The sequence below is a fragment of the Gobius niger genome (genome assembly GCF_951799975.1).
Source record: "Gobius niger genome assembly, chromosome: 20".
In the NCBI taxonomy this organism is placed as follows: Eukaryota; Metazoa; Chordata; class Actinopteri; order Gobiiformes; family Gobiidae; genus Gobius; species Gobius niger.
In genome coordinates, this window is record NC_136871.1 from 20,645,836 (window position 1) to 20,666,480 (window position 20,645).

The 20,645-nt window shown below is 42.0% G+C and overlaps 1 protein-coding gene across 1 annotated transcript in view; it reads left to right on the plus strand.

Annotated features, from left to right (window-relative positions):
- Positions 1–20,645, plus strand: part of LOC306979918 (plexin-A2-like) — an 86,688-nt gene that overhangs the window by 7,547 nt on the left and 58,496 nt on the right. The window contains exons 2-3 of the mRNA XM_079579072.1: positions 5,684–7,037; positions 9,101–9,283. Of these exons, the coding sequence (XP_079435198.1) occupies positions 5,814–7,037; positions 9,101–9,283 (1,407 nt within the window). The 5' untranslated portion in view covers positions 5,684–5,813. The remainder of the gene's footprint in view (positions 1–5,683; positions 7,038–9,100; positions 9,284–20,645) is intronic.

Consider the following 20,645-nt stretch of genomic DNA (forward strand, 5'->3'; position numbering starts at 1 on the left):
AAAATGTTGCTGTTCAAATTTATTGTGGAACGCAATTATATAGGATGAGGGAAATCTCTTTGTGCTGCATCGAAATTAACATAAGCGGTAAAGCTGAGCAACCACTGAGCAAATTCATAGGAGGTTACTCACAAATCATTCAATCAAGAGTTTGCAGAAAAGAGTTTACTGGAAAACACCCGCCCTATGGCTTGGGACTGGCGCCATTTGTTGAATTAGTTCCCCTCGCAGACCAGTGCAGGACACCACGCTCTGAAACCCAGGAGGCGCTGCACCGTTTCAGAGGAAACAGAGGGCAGCCAGGGTTCCTTCTTCTTTTATTACATTCATTATGTCTTCTTGAGTTATAAACTTTAGTTTTTTGCTTTCTTTTTGAAAGACACTAGGTACGGACAAGGAACTACTTCGGTAAGGCGTAAGGTATTTGAACAGCTTTGTTTGTTGCTACCTAATGTCTTTCAAAAAGAAACCAAAAAACTAAAGATTTCCTCCTGGTGCTACGGTTTCCCTGACCTCCAAAAACATGCTGGTCAGGTTGACCCACAGTTGCAGCGTGGCTCAGTTGCAGCGTGGCTCAGTTGCAGCGGCTCAGGACACGGTCGCCTGAACACAGCTTCGTTGTATGGTTGTACAATGACAAATAAAGCTTACAAAATATGTTCTACTTATGCCCCCATATAACGTTAAAGATATTGACATTTTATTATCCAGCATGATCCTCTTCCTTACCTCTCCTGACCTCACGGCGAGTGTTCCTATCAAGGCATTAACGGAGCTGCTGCCTTCCTCCCGAACCAGACAACCTTTTGCCATGCATTAAATGCGATGGCCAGACTCTTGTTTTGAATAAACCATAACATTCCCCCGTGACTTGACTCTGACATTCACATAAAAGTCCCTGCTAATGAAGACGGCATTTACACGTTCTAATTCTCCGCCTGGTCACTGGTCTCTGCGCGAGTCTGCTGCCTGAGCCCTCACTCCCCCATCCACTCCACTTTGGACCCGTTTGACCCATTTCTGTCCCCACAGCACTGTACACAGACATACTAATTGCCTTCATTTATTCATTTGGAAGTCAAGCTCTGTTGCGACTAACGCTCAGCAGTTCATTCATGTGTAATCGGTACAATGGCGGCCCTCCCCCAGCGAAGCGCGTGTGCAGTTCTTACAGCACAGCCCACACTGGATATCCCATCAGGCCTTTTACTCGCTGCAAGAGTTCTGCTGAAATACTTCGGCTAACGGGATCTTATTATTTATTTATTTCACTCAACCAACAAAGTTTTATACCACATTCACAACACTTAAAAATGTCTTTTTCTTGCACCAAACGTCTTAGTTCCTCAGTCGGCGTAACGATATATCATGCAAATAAGTCTTTGTGTTTGTAAATGTTCAGATGCCTGCTATATGCGTAATTGATGCATAATAAGAAAAAGTAGTGTTCGGGTTGTTTGTTTTCTTGAAATCTCTCTACCCTTAGAGTCCCCCATGTCTGATGCAATTGCCAATGACTTCACTGTTGACGAAGTGCTGTATCTCATGACCTTTACTGTAATTATGACCAAGTCTGTCAGCGCTGTCCCCAAATCCACATATTCAACGTTCATATGGTGATTTTAATGTTGAACATGTGTATTTAGTAATCTTTTTTATGCTGCAGTATTTGCTCATAGCACAGTGTTCGCACAGGGTGGAGGTTAGTTTTTGTATTATTAAAAAGGGATCCCCTGAAGTTGGTACCTTGAGCCCTTCAGTAATTGGGAAAAATAGCTGCTGGGCAATCAATAAAAACAATAACAGATAGTTAGAGCATAGAGAAATGGACAGTTGTCAATTCACAACAAAAAGACCTTCATAGCTTCAAACTGCCCAAGCAAAAAAGCAGATTGTTGCCCACAAATTGCAACTCATTATTTGAACATAGCATTGCTGATGTGACACAACTAAAGTAAGAGAACAATCCATTATCATTTAACCTGCACGACATATGGTTGTGGCAAAATGTACTTTTATGAGAAAATCAATGGTATTAGATCTATTGAATTTAGATCATTGAGGTTATTGAGATCAATAACAATAAATCATTTCTAATTGCTCAATTTTGTAACAACAATGAAAACAGATTTAGGCTGGAAAAGAATGTTGCACCTCCTGAATGAAGCTGAATTATAGAGTGGCTTTGGTTCTGGTCTCCATAGGTCAGGGCTCATGTTTGTGAAGCCTTCTTCTTCTTCTGTCTCTACTCGATCGGTGCCCGCTGAGAGCGTGGCATCCCCAGGGCCTGTGAGCCCTGCTCCGGTGTGCTCCTGTATGCTGTGAGTGTGGGTGAGTCACATCTCGGCTGGAGCGTGTCTGAGTGGCGAGGCGGAGAATTCAGCGGGGCCAAGAGCAGCCTCTGTAATCCCGGGTAAACACAGAGCAGCATGACTGCACGCCTTAGACGTGACCAAAACCGGCGCTTCCCAAATGGATGAAACAATGAGACTCGACTGCCTCCTGCATGTCTGCCAGTCTCCTGTGCCACCAGAGCCTCCTATTCTCTCTTCTTGTTTTTCCAACTTCTGTAATTACAGAGGAGTTAGACACACTGATTTAACCTCAGGGGGGCACAAAGCTGGTGCCACTTTCTTAAGGTCACAACCTGTATCTCTATATGTCTTAGCAGCAACAGAAATACATTGATCACTTGTAGGAAAGAATCAATTGTTTCTTAAAATGAAATTACACAATAACAATTCTACAGCAGTTAGCGGTTTGCATGCTCTCCTCGTGTCTGCGTGGTACTCCAGTTTCCCCTACCTCTAAAAACATGTTTACATGGGGCGACAGTGGCACAGATGGTAGAACGGGTCGTCTCATGATCGGAAGGTCAGGGGTTCAAATCCCACCTCCTGAAAGTGCACATTGTCGTTGTGTCCTTGGGCAAGACACTTCACCCACATTGCCCCCAGTGTCTGCGTACATTGGTGTATGAATGAGAGTATGAATGGGTGAGTGTATCCTTGCTGTAAAGCGCTTTGAGTGCCTAATGTAGGTGGAAAAGCGCTATATAAGTTGAGACCATTTACCATTTACCATGTTCAATAGGCTAATCTTCTGGCCAGGTGTTTCTGGCCATTAGCCTGGCTCCACATCTGGAGATGAGTTCCTGAGTGCTGGCCAACGCTAGCTGCTCACTGCTACTCCATGTTTCCCCAGGAGCACTGATGGGACAAATGCAGAAACAAATTCCCCTACAGGGCTTAATAAATATACTTTAACCTTAATTCAAACAAAAAAGGGTCTAGACTATGACAGTGGAAGCATCCTCTTGTCATTGAAAAATGATTTCATGCTCACGGCACCTACTTTTAGCACAATATGTGTTAGTTAAAAAAAAGAATCTTTTACTGAATATGATTGCAACTCTCCTCTCACTATTATTGTCACAAATTTGAAAATGTTTTTCTGTGATTCACATTTTGGCAGTTCAATAGAACCAACAGGAAAATCCAATCAGACATTAATATGAATAATATGAACTGATTTATCAAGTCGTCCCCTGAAAATACTCAATTTGTCTGTGTTCTGTTCCCCTTATTGTGAGACCTTCACATAAAAAAGCAAAAACAAGCCTCAACAGGCAACACTTGAAGGATTCTGGACACTGGCAGATTATTCAAGGACATTTTTATTGTACAAACCCCTGTTATTTCTTTAGTAATAATTTAAAAAAGCAGCACATAACGCTGTCTGCTGCCAATATCTCACTGTTGATAATGTGTCCAGACAGAAAACCTTTAGCAACAAAAGCCCAGAGAAACTTTTTGATCTAAATGCCATGTGTTGAATAAACAAAAGCCTAATTGTGTTTCTCTGGAGGCGGACAAACTCACGTTAAAAACAACTCCACAATGTCTATCTTCATATAAAAATAATTTTGTTTTGTCATTGTAACTATTCACATAACGTTGTGCTTTCATATCAAAACAGTTTGTGCACAGTGGCTTTTATGAGATAATTTATTTTTAATTGATCGGCAATGCAATACAACTTTGTTTTGTTTGCTTGCTTTGAGTTGGTAATGAGTTGCTGTTATGAACATAAAATTATTATTTTATTGCCATTTAAAACTTCCATAATTTCAAAGAACAATTTAAACTTTTTAATGCATTATTAGCAGATAAAAAACCCACCACAGATCCTTAGGCACCATGCAAATCTGGGCCACGTCAGACAATGTTGGTCTCCATCTCCAACCAGTGCATACTATTGCTGTGTCCATGAGCAAGACACTGTGCCCATTCATGAATATAGTGTGTGAGTGATCCTATGTGCATGCACATTTGGACAAAGGCACAAAGAAGCTCACTTTGAGGGTTTGATAGAGCCGCGGTCCAAGTTTTTTTTGTTTTTTTTTGTTTAAATGTATAATTAGCGGTGCGGAGTCACCCTCAGATCCTGCCAGACTGAGCTGAATATGCCGGGACGCTCCAGTGCCTTGTGTCCCTGTGCAGTGTGGTGAGGCCAGATGGACAGGAGACGCTGGAGTGGAGCTGGAGTCCGACCAGGCCTCTCAGTGTCTGTCCATCCGCTCTCGTCCTTGGCCCTCGCTCAAACCCACAGCCGGACATCCTGTTGGTCAGCCGCTAGAGCCCCCTCTTTGCCTCCCTCTCCACCGCACCCCCTTAGTGCCCTGACCCCCGCATTAGCGCCTGACACGCCTGTCTGCAATTAACCTTTACTTATACCGATGAGACTGTGTCGCCCCTGTTTACCGGGGGCTCTGCCAAAAATGAACCGTTGCCTTGGAGCTAATGGCTTGTCTCTGCATTGGCACGTAATCTATGGGGTTTGTGATATTTTTAGCGAAAGAGTAACATAATGCAAATCATCCTCTGTATGACAGTTTCACGACTCCATTAATGGCCTTTGATGAAGTGACTGCGTTCGAAGGTCCCGCTGTGCTCCTGCAGCCTTAAATATGTTTATGATTCTTATTCTGCAACATGCATGAGGAATATAAACACTCTTGTCACAGAGACGGGTAACAATGGGTGTCAAACATCTGTCTTCAGGCGCCCGCTGTATCTCATTCTTCCTCCCTTCTGTGGTGTGTTTGAGGGTCATTGTTTGTCCCCTTGGAAATAGCAACATAAAATATGCTAATGAAATTAAAGAGGGTCGCGTGAGGGTTGATGCAGCCTGCCTCTGAATTCTTAATGACTTCCAATCTCATCCTAGAAAAAAAAAAAGAACAAAGATTACTTTTGGAATACCGGCTACAACGCTGAGTGAGTGATTAATTCCCCCTGGATTGAACCATTTAAATGAACAAGACAGTGGGGAGGGAGAAAATACAGAGACCCAAATATGGGCGCATAATTAATACATTTGGATCATTTAATTAGCAACCCAAACAGAGAGTAGGCTGAGCTACACTGTGTCTGCGCTTTGTTCAAGTAATAGGCTACAGACGGCTCTTTTTTTTACACAGGCAAACATAATGAACCCCTGCCCTGATAAAGAGAACACTGGAGCGTTGCTGTAAATATGTGAAGAGAGCTTGAACAACCATTCCTTGTTCCTTTGAAGCCTTTTGTGCTGCAGTTTAGTACATGAAAAGTTTAATGATACCCCAATAACAACTTTGCTTACGATAGAGTTGAAAATTAAATCTCTCTCTTTTGTCTTTCAGAACGATGTGAAGATCACCGGAGGACGACCTGCCAGCAGCTCAAACTCACATTTTTTTCGGAGCTCTGTCTCTATCTGAGTTACACATAGCCACCTGTTTGTTTGAGTTCTATTATATTGGACCCGCTGGGATGAAGATGTGCTCTGACAAAGGATGGATTTATTGGGGGCTCACAAAAGGTTATAGTCCGCTAAAAGTCATGTCATGGCCCCTGCTGTTGTTGTTATTGACTTTAATGTGTATGAATCTAGAAACTAGTGCTGAACAGACTGTGACCACGTTCCAGTCGGAGAGAAGGGACTGGGCCTTGAACCACCTGACCGTGCACTCGTCCACAGGAGCTCTGTATGTGGGAGCTGTCAATCGCATTTACAAATTGTCTGCAAACCTCACCCTACTGGTGTCACACGACACTGGACCAGAGTATGACAACAAAGCATGTTACCCCCCTCTCATTGTCCAGCCCTGCTCTGAGCCACTGGCCTCCACAGATAATGTCAACAAATTGTTGCTCATTGACTACTCTCACAACCGGCTGTTGGCCTGTGGCAGCCTGTACCAGGGGGTTTGCAAACTCATGCGACTGGACGACCTGTTCATCCTTGTAGAGCCCACACACAAGAAAGAGCACTATCTGTCCAGTGACAACCAGACAGGCACCATGTTTGGGGTGGTGGTGCCTTCGCAAGGCCAAGATGCCACTTTGTACATAGGTACTGCTGTTGGCGGCAAACAGGATTATTTCCCGACCATCTCCAGCCGGAAGCTGCCGCGTGACCCTGAATCCTCCGCTATGTTGGACTATGAGCTTCACACTGACTTTGTCTCATCTCTCATTAAAATCCCTTCGGACACTCTCGCTCTTGTACCACACTTTGATATCTACTACATCTACGGATTTGCTAGTGGCACTTTTGTGTACTTCATGACTGTGCAGCCAGAGACCCCAGAGAATGGGATGCCCGCTGGCAGCTCCCCCAGTGACCTCTTCTACACCTCACGAATTATTCGCCTGTGTAAAGGTGACAAAAAGTTTCACTCATATGTGTCTCTCCCGGTGGGCTGTGTGCACAGAGGCGAGGAGTACCGGCTGCTGCAGGCAGCATACCTGTCAAAAGCAGGCCGGGTCCTGGCCCGAGCACTGAACATCAGTGCTCAGGAGGACGTGCTGTATGCTGTCTTCTCGAAAGGGCAGAAGCAGCACCATGACCCCCCGGACAACTCTGCCCTGTGTGTCTTCACCATACAAGACATTAACACTCGCATCAAGGAGCGACTGCAGTCCTGCTACCAGGGCGAGGGACACCTCGAGTTGCACTGGCTGCTGGGGAAGGACGTACAGTGCACCAAGGCTGTGAGTAGATGTACAACATAACAATAATGATGTTTTTGTGTAAAGTCACAGGGTACAAGCTGGCAACAGATATAATCCACTATGTTCTGAAATTCACCAGAGCACTTTGCACTGAAACTAAATCATATAATATAACTGTTCGAGAACTACCGTGGTTGATAACCCCAATTCATATTTCATAATAGCTGTTTTATTTTGGTCATTGACGACATCTTTGACCTACAGTATACTCTTACCCACGCAAATACATGTGTTTGCGAGTTAGTTAAAACTTTGTTATTCTTTGAAGTACTTTGTCTTCATCCCCGTATTTGCTGTATGGAATTACTCAGTGGCATTTCCTTGATCTTAACCACTATTGTTGTTGCTGTCTAAATAGCTGATAGGCAAAGCTGAGCTGGAGACATCATTCATGATTTCAGGGTCCCTCAAGAAAAGGGGAGCTGGAGAAGATTAATTCTCAGCACTAATCACAGAGTTTGTATGGAGCTTTGAGTCCATTCAGGGCTTTAGGCTGCAATTCCTCCCTCTTCTCCTCCCCTTTCTCCTCTTTCCTTCTCTTCAATCGCTGTCTGCTGAATTTGGGCCTTCTGAGACCTGCTCTTGATCTTCAGAAAGGACTTTTTTTTTCTTGTAAAGGTCCAAGCCAGTGCCACTTCTGAAAGCTGTAATTCTGTAGAATGAACAGCTTTGATTAAAGAAAGGCCTGAAAACAACAATGTTCATCACTGGTCCACTATTTCTGCACTTTCCAACATGCAGTTAGATCCACTGAAATGTTTGTCATAGTGAAGATTGGAATAGATTGGAATACATTTGCCAAATGGATTTCTCAGAACATCACTTGAAGTATCTTTTACTAAAGCCTAATAAAAATAGTTTTCCATTTAACATTTAATCCTAATAGTTTTTCCAAACCTGAGATGTGGATTAGTATAAGAAATACCCAAATGTGCCGAGAAACTAGTGCACGGAGCATGAAGAATTATCTGAGCGAGTTAAATAGTGAATGAGGAGCAATTAGCAGAGGTCTGATGTGCATGTAACGTGATGTAACTGGACCGCGAAGCTCGTCGCTCTCTTTGATGCCTAATCACAACCTGACATCTCTGCGTTCGGTGTTTGTGTGATGTCAGATCAAGTAACCTCAAAATCACAGAAAAACACATACCATTTCGTGTGTTTGCCATAAGCAATTAGCCGACCTCACCATTTCTTTGCTCCGAGGCTTGTTGATAAATACAAGCTCTTTTGAAGAAGCCGTTTTTCACCCAGAAACCTTGCGCTTAATGCATGTTGGTTTTTAGCTCAAGTCAGTTTGAGTGCTCATCTTGTATGGTTAAGTGTCTGAAGCCATCTCAGTCATTTTCTGTCTTGCAGTTGCACTTTTTTCCCCTCCCTCTCATCAGCTCCAACCACTTTCTCGAATCTGTCATTCCTACTCGGTCATCATCTTTGCTCTCTGCTCCTCCCCAAACTCCGCAGCCCACTTGGAAGTAGTTTTATGAAAACTCAAGATGGAGACTTAGGCGCTACTGGTTATTCAGGAACAAATCTCAACAAAGTGTATTATTTTGATTGAGTCTGTAGATTTAGTGATACTAAATCATTGTCAATTAGCACAGATGTTTGATCCAGTGTTATGAAGGTTGATCGACCAAGTTGTTGTATTAACCAATGATTTGCAATCTGTTTATTACCACTAAGAAAGTAATTTTAAAGTGCAACAAAACAAGAAATGGCAAACACTTTCACTTCTCAGCAAGACGTTCCCAGCTTTGACTCCTGGGTCAAGTAGTGCCAAAGCCTTTCTGTGTAATGTTTTCTCCCTGTGCCTTCACAAACCAAAAGACATAGGCACAAATCTCCCCACTGGGACAATAAATATATATTAACAGTATTTTCCAATTGCCAATAATAACTCTCTTCAGGATTCTATCTGCAGAACACTTTGAAATGTACTTTTTAATATTTGAGCACAAACATGTCAAATCTCATCCTATCCACTTTCAGAATGTTGTGCCATCATAATACCACCTTTAACCCTCTCCTTCTGTCCACAGCCTGTTCCCATCGATGACCATTTCTGTGGCTTGGATATTAACCAGCCCTTAGGGGGGTCCCAGCTGGTGACAGGCCACACTGTGTTCACCGAGACCCGAGAAAGGCTTTCCTCTGTCACCTCCTACATCTACAATGGACACAGCGTGGTCTTTCTGGGCACAAAGAGCGGACGCCTCAAAAAGGTAAAAAACACACTGACAGGGGCATGGCTTTTGAGAGATCAATAGAGAGGAGATTATATTCCAATAAACTGAACCATGAACCCTGGTATTATCTTGTTCTGGTGATTTGTCCATTCAGATACATATTGATATTTCGCAGTGGCAGCTATAAAGAATTTATGAAAAGACAATCAATAGGGCTTGGATAATATATTGTTCTGCAATGCATTTTTTCGGCTATACAGGTCAAACTCGAAAAATTTTAATATTGTGAAAAAGTTAATTCTAATTTTCTGAGTTTCACCTGTACATGTATCGAATGGAAAAACCCATAGCTCTAATGACATCAAGCGCCGTTTACAGTCTAGAAAACATGAACTCTGCCTGAACACACAGTACAGTATGTACTTGTTCTGCCAAAAACTGATTAACATTTGGTTTATATATTATTTCTGTGTCAGAATGGGAATTGTATCAGCCTGCACTGTGATACGCTGTATCATGACAAACTTGTATCGTCCCAGCACTAATAACACACAACCGTTACCTCTACAATCACTACTCCTTCTACTACTACGGCTTCAATTGCAGCAACTGGAAATATACAGTCAAATGCTGAATAGAGGTCTAAATTTCCCACAACAGAGAAACACACACTGCAGTAATAGAATGAAGAGTAATGGAATAAAGGTGTTGTAATCCATCATACAGAGCATGTTCACCATTTGCTCTGGCGTGCATTCATTGATCAGGACTAGTTCATTTAAATCTCCATCATCTTGAGATAAATAAAAAACATGTATTTCTCGTGGTGCATGTTACGGGGCGGCATCCTGCCTCTCCAATGCTTCTTGTGAAAGAATGTGGATTTGGGATTTAACAAAGTGTTTCAAGAGCCTCTTCACTGCTGATTATGTCTCCATCCACTTCACAATGGTTCTTATGTAGACTCTCCTAGACTCTAGGTACAAGCTGGAACAAAACTTCTTCCATGTAGTTCAGCCAATCTGTGATTGTAATCATAGTACAGTAGTAGTCATAGTAATATTTGGACCATTGCAGCAAGAAACTATTCAAAACACCACTGCGCTATTTCTCATAAACGATTTTCCTTGTTAGCTACTAGTTATGAGTGATATCATTATTTTCCGCATATCTGCGCCTGGTTTTGTTTTCATGACCTTTCCCCTAGAGATTAATAAAGCCGATTCAGCCCATTGTCCGTCATATTTCATTCCAGTGTCTTTTTTAATGATGCTCTCTCGCTAAGCTCCTGTAGGGCTCATTGTTTGATGGAGCTGGATCGACTGGGTAGCTCCGCGGGCTGTATTTTCCGCCTAGTCTTAAAGCATGCGGCGCAGTGAGGAGGAGCTGTGTTGGAGGACTGTGGTGACATTAGCCCGGGGCCCCTCAGTCTTATGAGGAACAATCTGTCTGACATGCAACACTCACACACTCAAGGCCCGGTCCACACTGGGAGCACGGATAACATCAGCGCAGCTCTTTTATTGGAGATGCCGGCGGGGCAGAAGAGACTAGATAGTGTGGAAGAGACAGTGACACGGGGTTATAGTAGAGGAGGGAACAGTAAGAGGCGGAAAATATGTGCAGACAATGGCACACTGGAGACAGACCCATCTCCTGTGTTTTGATGATGGAAGCAAAAATCTAAGTTATTTAACCTTGGTAGAGCTTTTGTTACATCTGGCATAGTTAATATGAATGTTCATTTGCAATGGGTTCAGGAGGTTTTCATGCCCTACTTTTAATTGCAATGCAACTATGTTTTAAATATGACACTGAAAATGTTGAATTGTTATTTTTTATTCTTAAAGCTGAATTAAGTAACTCATGCCCCTAGAGACCATAAGCGCCACTGCAGGTGTCGTAGCATGTTACTCATTATTGTCCGTGAGAGTAAATACTACACTGACAGGAAAGACAAAGGGAGAGAGGGATATTGTACATCCAATTACACAATGGAGATACATTTTTTTCACTCAAACCTGGCTGTAAATACTGTTTAAGTGGCGCTAGCCTGCAACTAGCTTTGCCTGTTAGCCTGTTAGCTTCTTCTACCACCAATGGACTCTTCGTGAATCCATTAGTGTGTATTGGTGGCTCTGGGTCGGAGCAGGAAAGTTGCAAGTGTGGTTTTCTGGCCAGAGACACCAGGGGGAGATGAAAGACCTCCCAGTCATCCCATTAATTAATTAATTACCTCCAGAGGGACTGCGAAAAGGATTTATTAAGGTAAACAAGTTACTTAGTACTGCTTTAAATACATCTCCACTAATGTTTTCACATATACAGATGCCGTGCCTTTCTTTATGTGGGTAATTAATGTAATTTATCACATAAACTTCTATGAGGAAATGGGTCTAAAGTTGTTGATAGAAAAATCTCAATGTAATGATTGGTATTATGATGGTAAAGGTCGTATGGGGTGGTCGAGCACATGTAGTTGCCTGGTGTGTAAACCGTTTTTGTAGTGGATTAGAAATGGTATTCAATTTACTAAACTTCTTTTGCCACCAGATGGGTCTTGTAAATGCTGCATTTTCTGGTTAGGTACCGACATGTGAGAAGCAGAAACTACTGGCAGCAGCTCAGTGTAACTAACTCTAACTTCCATGGCTTGAAAACAGAAGGACAAGGACAAAGTGCAGCTTTAAGGTTGCATAGTAAAAGAGCTGCTCTGAATAAAACTGCCATGCATAAGCTGTTCACATTCTTCATAGAAAGACCTATACGAAGACTTGCCTTGCCCACACTCTCTATATACAATCTCTATGATCCATGTTAAAATCGGACACAATGGCTACAATTTCAGAACCACTTCTAGTCTATTGCCGTTTTTACCCCTACTTTATTTTAGTATTGTATGACTCACTTTTTTGTGGGCATTGTTTTGTACTTGCTGGTAAGTGACCTTTCAGCGTGAAGTCTCCCGGCACTTTAGCTTCCTCCCACTGCCCAAAGACATGCATGAAAAGGTGCATTTCTAACTCTAAATGGCCCCAAGACAATGAATGTGGGAGTGAAGTGTTGTCTGTTAGTGTTGTATATCCCTCAATCAACGGGTATTTGTCCAGCGTGTTCTCTTCCCTAAGCTGCGTTAAATGGGAGCAGTCCTATGTGATCCGTAACCATAAGAAGGAATCTAGATTAATCATTACGCCTTTATCAGAAGCTGGCTGTCTACGTCGGGCACAATAGGTATAGTCTTGGAAAACACTCCCAGGAGACCCCAGAGGTGTGCCGAGGTCAGCCCTCCAATTCTATTCCATCAGCGCCAAATGGACAGGCAGTGGAAATGGGGCATGACAGCAAGTACAAGTCGATCAATCAGGCAGCGGGGCCATTGCAAAGGTCACCACTGCAGGGGTAAACCGGGGTTAAAAAGGCCAGTGGGATAACCAAATCCACCACTAAAGCGCCACGCGGCATACACATGTGTCCATCAACCACTCCGGATTAACATATATACCCGTTTGTATTGATCCTGACCTGCCCATCATGCGAGACCCCCCCCAAATTCAAACGTGCAGAGGAGATGTGTAAATAGATGATAAGGAATTAATACGTCGAATGGAAAGCAGATAGCAGATGTTGCTCAGATAATGTCAGAGAGGCTAGATTGAGATATTATGGTGGAGGAATAGCTTCTTTTCATATTTGCATAACCTTGTCTTTCATTAGACTTTAGACGACCGCTTGACTAAGAATAAAAGATTTTACTTGTCAATTCATTTCACAGTGTATCTGAAATAGTTCATTCTCTCGTCTTTGTTGTGGGGAGTAAGGGGTGTAAGCACAGGGAAGGGAGGGGGTTCAGCTTTCTGGTAGCCTGGTGTATGAAACTGTTGACTGGAAATCCTACTTATTTCCAGTCTTCCCCGTTTTCAAATGCCAGTAATTCATATTCATGATTTACATCTTTCAGAGAGTTTACCATCCCAGCAACTAATACAGGTGCATTTTTTTCAAGGTTTTGTTTCAATAAAGAGTGCAATGAGATTTATTGGTAGGAAGAGTTGGTGTTTTAGGGAGGATGATGGGTTAGATGGAGGTAGACCTTTGGCTGTGAGGGCCCCTGAAGAAAAGAGCCTAATGGAGAAGAGTGAATCGTGTGCCTTTGTTGTCTGTATATAACAGTGTGCAAAGAATATTGGATTGTTTTCCTTTATAGTTTTTAACCCTTTTTCTTTTTTACATGTAACACAATTCTGACAACCTTGACCAGGATACTAACAGTTGTCTAGATACAAAGTGCCCTGTCTAATGGCCCTGGCACGACAGCAGCATCTATTTAGCGAAGCTCTCAATCACCCTGTCTCTTTAAAGGGGGGCAGTATAGATTTTTTTAGCCACATCAGGGCATTTCTGTGTAAAGCGACTCATTCATTAGGGCCCTAACAATGTCTAAATTTAGCATGTGTGACATTACTCTCTGCCTCCATTACTTCCCTGAGCAGTAGGTGATGCATTGACCATGACAGGAGTGCCTTACGTAACCTGCGTCCGGACACTTTTATGTGATGTGCTCTAACGATGAGGAACCATTATATTTTTGCACATCCTTATTTGAATCTACCTCTATCTGAGGACAGTGGGGAGAGACAGCGGCGACTGTCACAGAGGGAAGAACAGAGTCGTTCAATTAAAAGTAGAGTTGGCAGCTGAGGGAAAAAGGTTTGACAAATGCACCTAAAAGTGTTGTTGCTTTTTAGTTGTCCTTGAAAAGCTTTCTCCCTTCCAAATTTTTCATCATAAAATGGAAATCTGATGTCTTTTCTGCCCCAGTTTAAAAAGCACACGCAGTCAGACAGCAAACCTTTAGGAGACATTTGTTAATATTGACGGGAAGTGCTTTGGATTAGAATCTAGAAGCGTGTCAACATTAACTTTTGCCAATAGTTGTGCAAAGTTGGATGGTGCTTTCCTGAAAATGTTTGCTTTCTCCCGAGAACTTCATCCAAACTATGGCTAAACAGTCCATGATGGCAGCATGTAGGCGGCAGATTTGATCTCCAGCGTGCGCTATAGGAGCTTAGTATGCAAGTAAGATACAGCACGCTGCCAAATGACATTATACCTCGGCTTGCCCTGTAGCAGCCCCAAGCACATAACAGGTGTTGAGTGGAATTGATTTTGTGAGGAAATGTTTCTTCAAAGTGCTGTAACACAATGGCATACAGAGTGGAGCTCGATGCACCTCGGACAGAGGCAGTCTATTACAATATGGTTGTCGATGCGACGCTTCGAAGTGTAACATTAAAGCCCAAAGTGTTCTCCTTTTGTCCTTTCTAAAGGCAAAATGCATAATGTTAGAAAGTTTGGTTGATAAAGATTCTCTAAGCTGAACTTGCCCCCTGGTTTTAGAATTGTAAAATAACATTACATTTCATTATAAGGATTGCAAGATTGGGTAAGGTTTTATAATAAGGGTACATGAATTCACACATGAATGTGCAATATTCATTCACTCCATATTGCAGCTACAGCTGCCCTGGGGTAGACTGACAGAAGCGAGGCTGCCATCTGCACCATTAGCCCTTCCGACCACCACCACACGTTCACTCTTACACTACATTCTCACAGGCAAGGTGGGTGAAGTGTCTTGCTCAGAGACACAGTGACAGTGTGCACGTGTGGGAGCCATGATTCAAACCCCCAACCTATTTGTTAGTTTGTTTATACAAGTTATCAAATCTGCAACGATTCAGTTTAAGGGGCACATTCATAATGAAGTCATGATGAACTAATCATCATTTATACAAAGTTTGGTTCTTGCCACCGTTTGTTTCTTCTGCACAAGAATTTATCATGATCATTAATGAGTTGATTTCCTGAATTTCCTTTGTTAATTCATGAGTATTTCATCATGGAGCATCATGAACTCACATGAAGTCATAATGATCAATTCATGCATGAATTCATGTACCCGTATTATAAAGCATAACCAAAGATTTTGTTATTTTACTTTATTTTTAACAAATTGCTTTGATTTACTGTAAATTGGGCTTATCACGATGAATAGAACGGTCGCTAGTAAAGTAAATAATCTTGACCAGGTTGCTTTTCTTTGTTGGATGACTGAAGAGTTTACAAAAACATGATCTTTGTAATCTTCTCCCATGTTTCAGGACTTCAGCATGTATAAAACACCTAATTTCTAATTTGAGCTATTTTATTAATGCAATGATATTTATGCATCTGTGAGACTTTGTAGATTTTTGTCTTGCTGAAAAGTATTTCCCTTCCCTCGTGTTGAACTGAACGTGTCCTTTAAGTGAAGCGTCACAAATCTGACCCCCTCAACACTGCTCTTAGGCAAAACACCGCTGCCCTAACTGCTCAACCACTGTGAGGAAATTAGCTCAGAGCTTGGCAAACACGACTTTAAGGTTACCCACACTTTAATTTGAGCCGCTGCGGCACATTTCTCAGCTTCCCTCCACTACTTTTCGAGGAATGCTCAGAGATGTTAAGCTCAAAGCAAATAGCGCTTTAGTCAAATACGCTCATGAGCAAATAGCGGATTCATTATGCCGCTTTGAGAGTTGTCAGTGTGTGTGTGTGTGTGGGGGGGGGACTTTTCAAAGCCATGGTTTTGATCAGAGGAGGCCAGGAAGTGGGTGGTTTTCTGATTGAAATCATTAAAGCTGCTGTGCCTGGGCGGTGTTTCTGGGAGAATAGGTGCATTTGAGGCTAGATTGATACATTTTTCATATCAGCTTGAAGTGAAGTGGACTAAAGTTTTGAAAGGTCTGCGTAACGTACCTGGAGAAACAGTAATCGCATTAAGAAAAGCAATTTTATGATAACGTCTTTCTTCTTAGTCCTCGAGGCAGCTCCACCGGTCTTCCCGACTGCCCGTGTCCTCGGACCACTCTCGGGCTCATAAACGGAAAAGCAACCCGATTGTGACTACACTGCGGTTAGGAGCAAACCAAGACCATATGAGTGCCATGAATTGTTCCACTGTCTTCCTCCCACCAACTCTGCTGTTCAGGCCATGGGAATCTGAAATACAATGGGAACGATTGGAGAGAGATGAGGGGGCAGCACAGAGGAGTACAGGAAACACAACAGGAAACCGTGTCCTAAAGAATTGGGGATGACATGTGGAGACTGAGAGGAGACTGTGGTGATGTCCTGGATAAATGGGATCATGTTGTTAGATGTGAGCCGGCGGAGTGGGGGGGGGGGGGGGGGGGGGGACTGAGATGTTGGATGGTGCACTGACAACATGAACATTTTCTAGTGTAGCATTTGGAGCAGGTTTAGAATGGAACATCAGTCCTGAAAGATTTTCATGTCACATCTTCAAAATAAAGGTATTTCGTCTGTTTATTTCCATCCCTCGGATAGAGTGTAAAGATAGAGAGTGAAGTTTTGGATACAGTATGTAGTATAGAACAGGGTTAGGCAAGTTTGCTTGGCAGAGGGTCAATTTTCTTTATTGTATTGGCCGGACCTGCCAATTTTATCCCAAAGTAAAGCACCATTTATATAGGGCTGGGTACCATTAAACGATGCCAGTCTGGTATCGGGAAAAAAGGTTTAAGTTCTACTGGTATCGAAAAATGAAAGTATCTAAAGCAGATTAAAAAACTAAATATATATATATTGATGCTGTTTGTCCAGGGACAGCATTAAAGGAACTACTCGATTGTTTCAACTTCAAATAATTTTTCCCCCCATCATTTTTTTGTACATTTTTTTTGCCTGGATTTTTTCCCCCCACATTTTGGACAATTTTTTATTACTTATATTTTCCCCCAATTTATTCCCAATTTTTCACACATTTCTTGACATTGGAGATGAACCCCACATTGTAAATTTGCAGATCTTCCACGCATTATTGTTGGTTCTAGATGACAAATATTGTAGTATCATTCAGATATCAGTATCGAAACATTTTAACGGTGCCCAGCCATATACATGATATATGTACTATGTTTGGAAATTTTGAAAGAATTGACTGTATTTCGCACATTTTTAGAGATTATAGCCATTTGTGTAATAATATCTTCAAACATCCTGAGGACCAGAGTTTCGATGCTGGAGGGCCTGATTTGGCCCTTGGACAGGATGTTGCCTACCCCTGGTATAGAACATACCATAAAGTCTGTAGTTCTGCTCTGAGAATGTATGTTCACAGTGTGTTCTGTGTTGTGTCCATCACCACATCAGCAGCAGAACCAAACCAGATTCTGATTCATTTGTTTGTTTGTTTGTTCTTCGGCACACACTTCTGAAAATGTATAGCAGCCATCAGTGATATTATTTCAAATGCGTATGTGTGGTAATGTTTAAATCGTTGCTTAAGACACATTTTTATGCAAAAGCTTTTAACACTGTCTAGCTCATATCTGGCCAAATCTAAGCTGTTAGTGCTTTGCTGTTTTGTATATTGTGTTTTGTTTCTTATTATTATATTTATATATTTTTTTCTGTACTGTAGACCTTTTGTGAAGCACTTTGGTCAACAGCAGTTGTTTTAAATGTGCTATATAAATAAATTTGATTTGATTTGATTTTGATGTGCATAATGGTCTATGGGCTCTTATCACATCATTTCTCTTTGTATCTGTAGTGGGGCTGACTGATTGGCCCTGTCCTTTATACACACGGCGTTTTGCTTTCATTAGCCTTTGGGAGCAGCGTGTCCTGACTTGCATCTGTTTAGCATGCACAGAGCTGTGATGGATACTCAGGCTAATCAATGTCTGCTGTCCTCTGCTGTCATCTGCTGAACCGCCATATGCGCAGCCACTCAGCCTTAAAGGTTGCCAGTTGTCCGGTCCGTATGCTGCTGCTTTTCCTGTCTCGCAATATGGAGACAAGCCCAGAAGCATCCCCTTTGCCTTTCTGTGCCACAATCTGTCTCTGTGCGTCAACTGTGTATTTATTTTATTCTGACATTTCCCAAAGTAGTAATGACTAATGATTGGATTCACACACAGAAAAACAAAACAACATTTGATATAGAAAATATATGATCAGAAGGTCGGGGGTTTGAATCCCGGCTCCTGCAGGTGCACACTGTCATTGTGTTTTTGGGCACTTCACCCTCCTTGCCTCCAGTGTCTGCGAACATCAGTGTATGAATGAGAGTGTGAATGGGTGAGTGGTTCCTTCATGTAAAGCGCTTTATAAGTGGAGACCATTACCATTTATATAGACTGTATACATATTTATATATATATATATGTCAGGAAAAGCTTACATTGAGCTACATCTGTGCAGAGTATGGGCTGGAAAACCCCAAGATCAAACTGGGAAACACCTCCAAAGGTGATAGAGAATGACCAAGCCAATATCCTGTAGGACTTCCAGATACAGAAGGACAGAATGGTAATGATAAACCAACCGGACATTGTGGTGGTGAACAAAGCGCAGAGGAAAGCCATTGTGGTTGACATAGCAATAGCAAGTGATCAGGAAAAAAGGAACATGAGAAACTAAGTAATACCAGAGGCTCAGAGAAGAGCTGGAGAAGGCCTAGATAAGAAAGAATACAGTGTGTGACTTCATCAAACATGACCAAGACTATAATGCTCGACTCCTGATGAGGGCATGTTGTTGACCTCTTTTCAGAGTACATGGCAGTCCGGTCATCAAAGACATCTGCTAAAGTGGCAGATCGGGAGTGATTGGCTGAAGAGCAAGCTCCTTGGCTCCCGGGTGTGCATCCATATGTTTGGGTTAGCTTTGCAATTTTAGAGGGCACAGTCGATTTTGAGGAGTAGGTTGCTGTTGCCACATAAACACCTTGATCATGTGCATTACAAGGTTTCCCAATTTGCAATGGTAAAAGATACTTACTTCTAAAATCCTTGGCGTGGGACTTTCTTTAAATGATATATTACAGCCTACCTATTTTTGTTTTCCTTTGCTCTTCTTTGAGCATGCGAATGTAGCACAAGATGCAAACTGAAACCAGAGAAAGGTTTGTTTTTGCTAAGAACTTGTGAGTTTGTGCTGCATATCTGTTTCCTGGAAATCCATATTAAGCTGGCTTGTTTATTTCCACTGCAGGTTATGGTAAATGATCGCGCCATGCTGGAAAGAGGATGCTGCTGTCATTGGCTTAAATATTATTCATGGTTAAATATATATCCTTGTTAGCTGAGACATGCTGGGAAACGGGAGATGAAAGAACTTCTCGGGTCAGAGCGACACACAGAATTAATGACAACTCAGTTTGGTTTGTTTTAAGCCAGGGACCACACAGAAAATGTGTTTGTGGTTGTCCATTGCAGCCATCAATGACTTCCACTTTTTCCTTTTACCAGCTAATTACCTGACGGCTGTATAATTATGGATCTATTCTGGATCCACATGTTTTGTGACAGATATGACGTATATGTGTATGTGATATGTGTTTCCAGTTGCTGTAGTTTGTTGTCTCTTAGCTGTTCTCCGAGTCTGGATTCCATCTTGATACCATTCCATGTTTTCCAACAGAGGCCATACCCTCCAAACCTTCATATGTTCTGCTTCTGTTTAAAGATCAAATGGTGCAACAACATCTTAGGGATGTGTGCTACGATTAAAACTTAAATTAGGGCTAAAAAGTACTCACATAAACCCTGAATAACATTTTAAAACTAAATGCATCCATTGTCGAAGTGTCGAATCAGACTTCTGGTGCAGTACCAGGTTGAAAGGAGCAGAAACTATAGAATTGGCGATTGTGGCTAATGTTAGCTTAGCGGTGTCCATTGGTTTACATGTATCAGTTAGCATTGGCTATTAAGCTGTTTTTCTCCTAAAAAATCTCAACAAAATGACATTTTCCCAATGTCAACTGTATAGTCGCATGTTACTTATCTGTACTTAACTCATGAATATATTTAGAGGAATTTTAATGGCTAGTTTTAACTTTGTGCTTTGAATTAATGCACTGTTCTGCTCCTAAATGTGACCGCAGTGAATGTTACTGTTCATGAAGGCAGAAACTGACAGTGTTTAGCCTGATGGTCATGGTCATGGACCAAATCCAGTCTGTAAACACTTTATATTGGAGGTTAAAGCGCCAAATACAGTATAAGCATTTGACTATGTGCAAAAACAGTTAATCAGAGATAACAAATTAGACCATTTGTTACTTAATATCTCAAGAACATGGTAGATCTGAATAAACTAATATAATGTTGAGTATTCTGCAATGTAGACAATACACTTAAAAATTGGATATTTTTTTCACATACCAACTTTTTAGAGCAATGCATCTTCCCATGGAATAGTTATTTAGCCACGGAATACTTTAACAGCGGGAAAGAGTACGGTTCAAAAAGATTATTTGGTAAACGCAAATTGCCAAATGCAATTTCCCTGCATATGTGCCGCAATTCTACCTCTGAGCCAC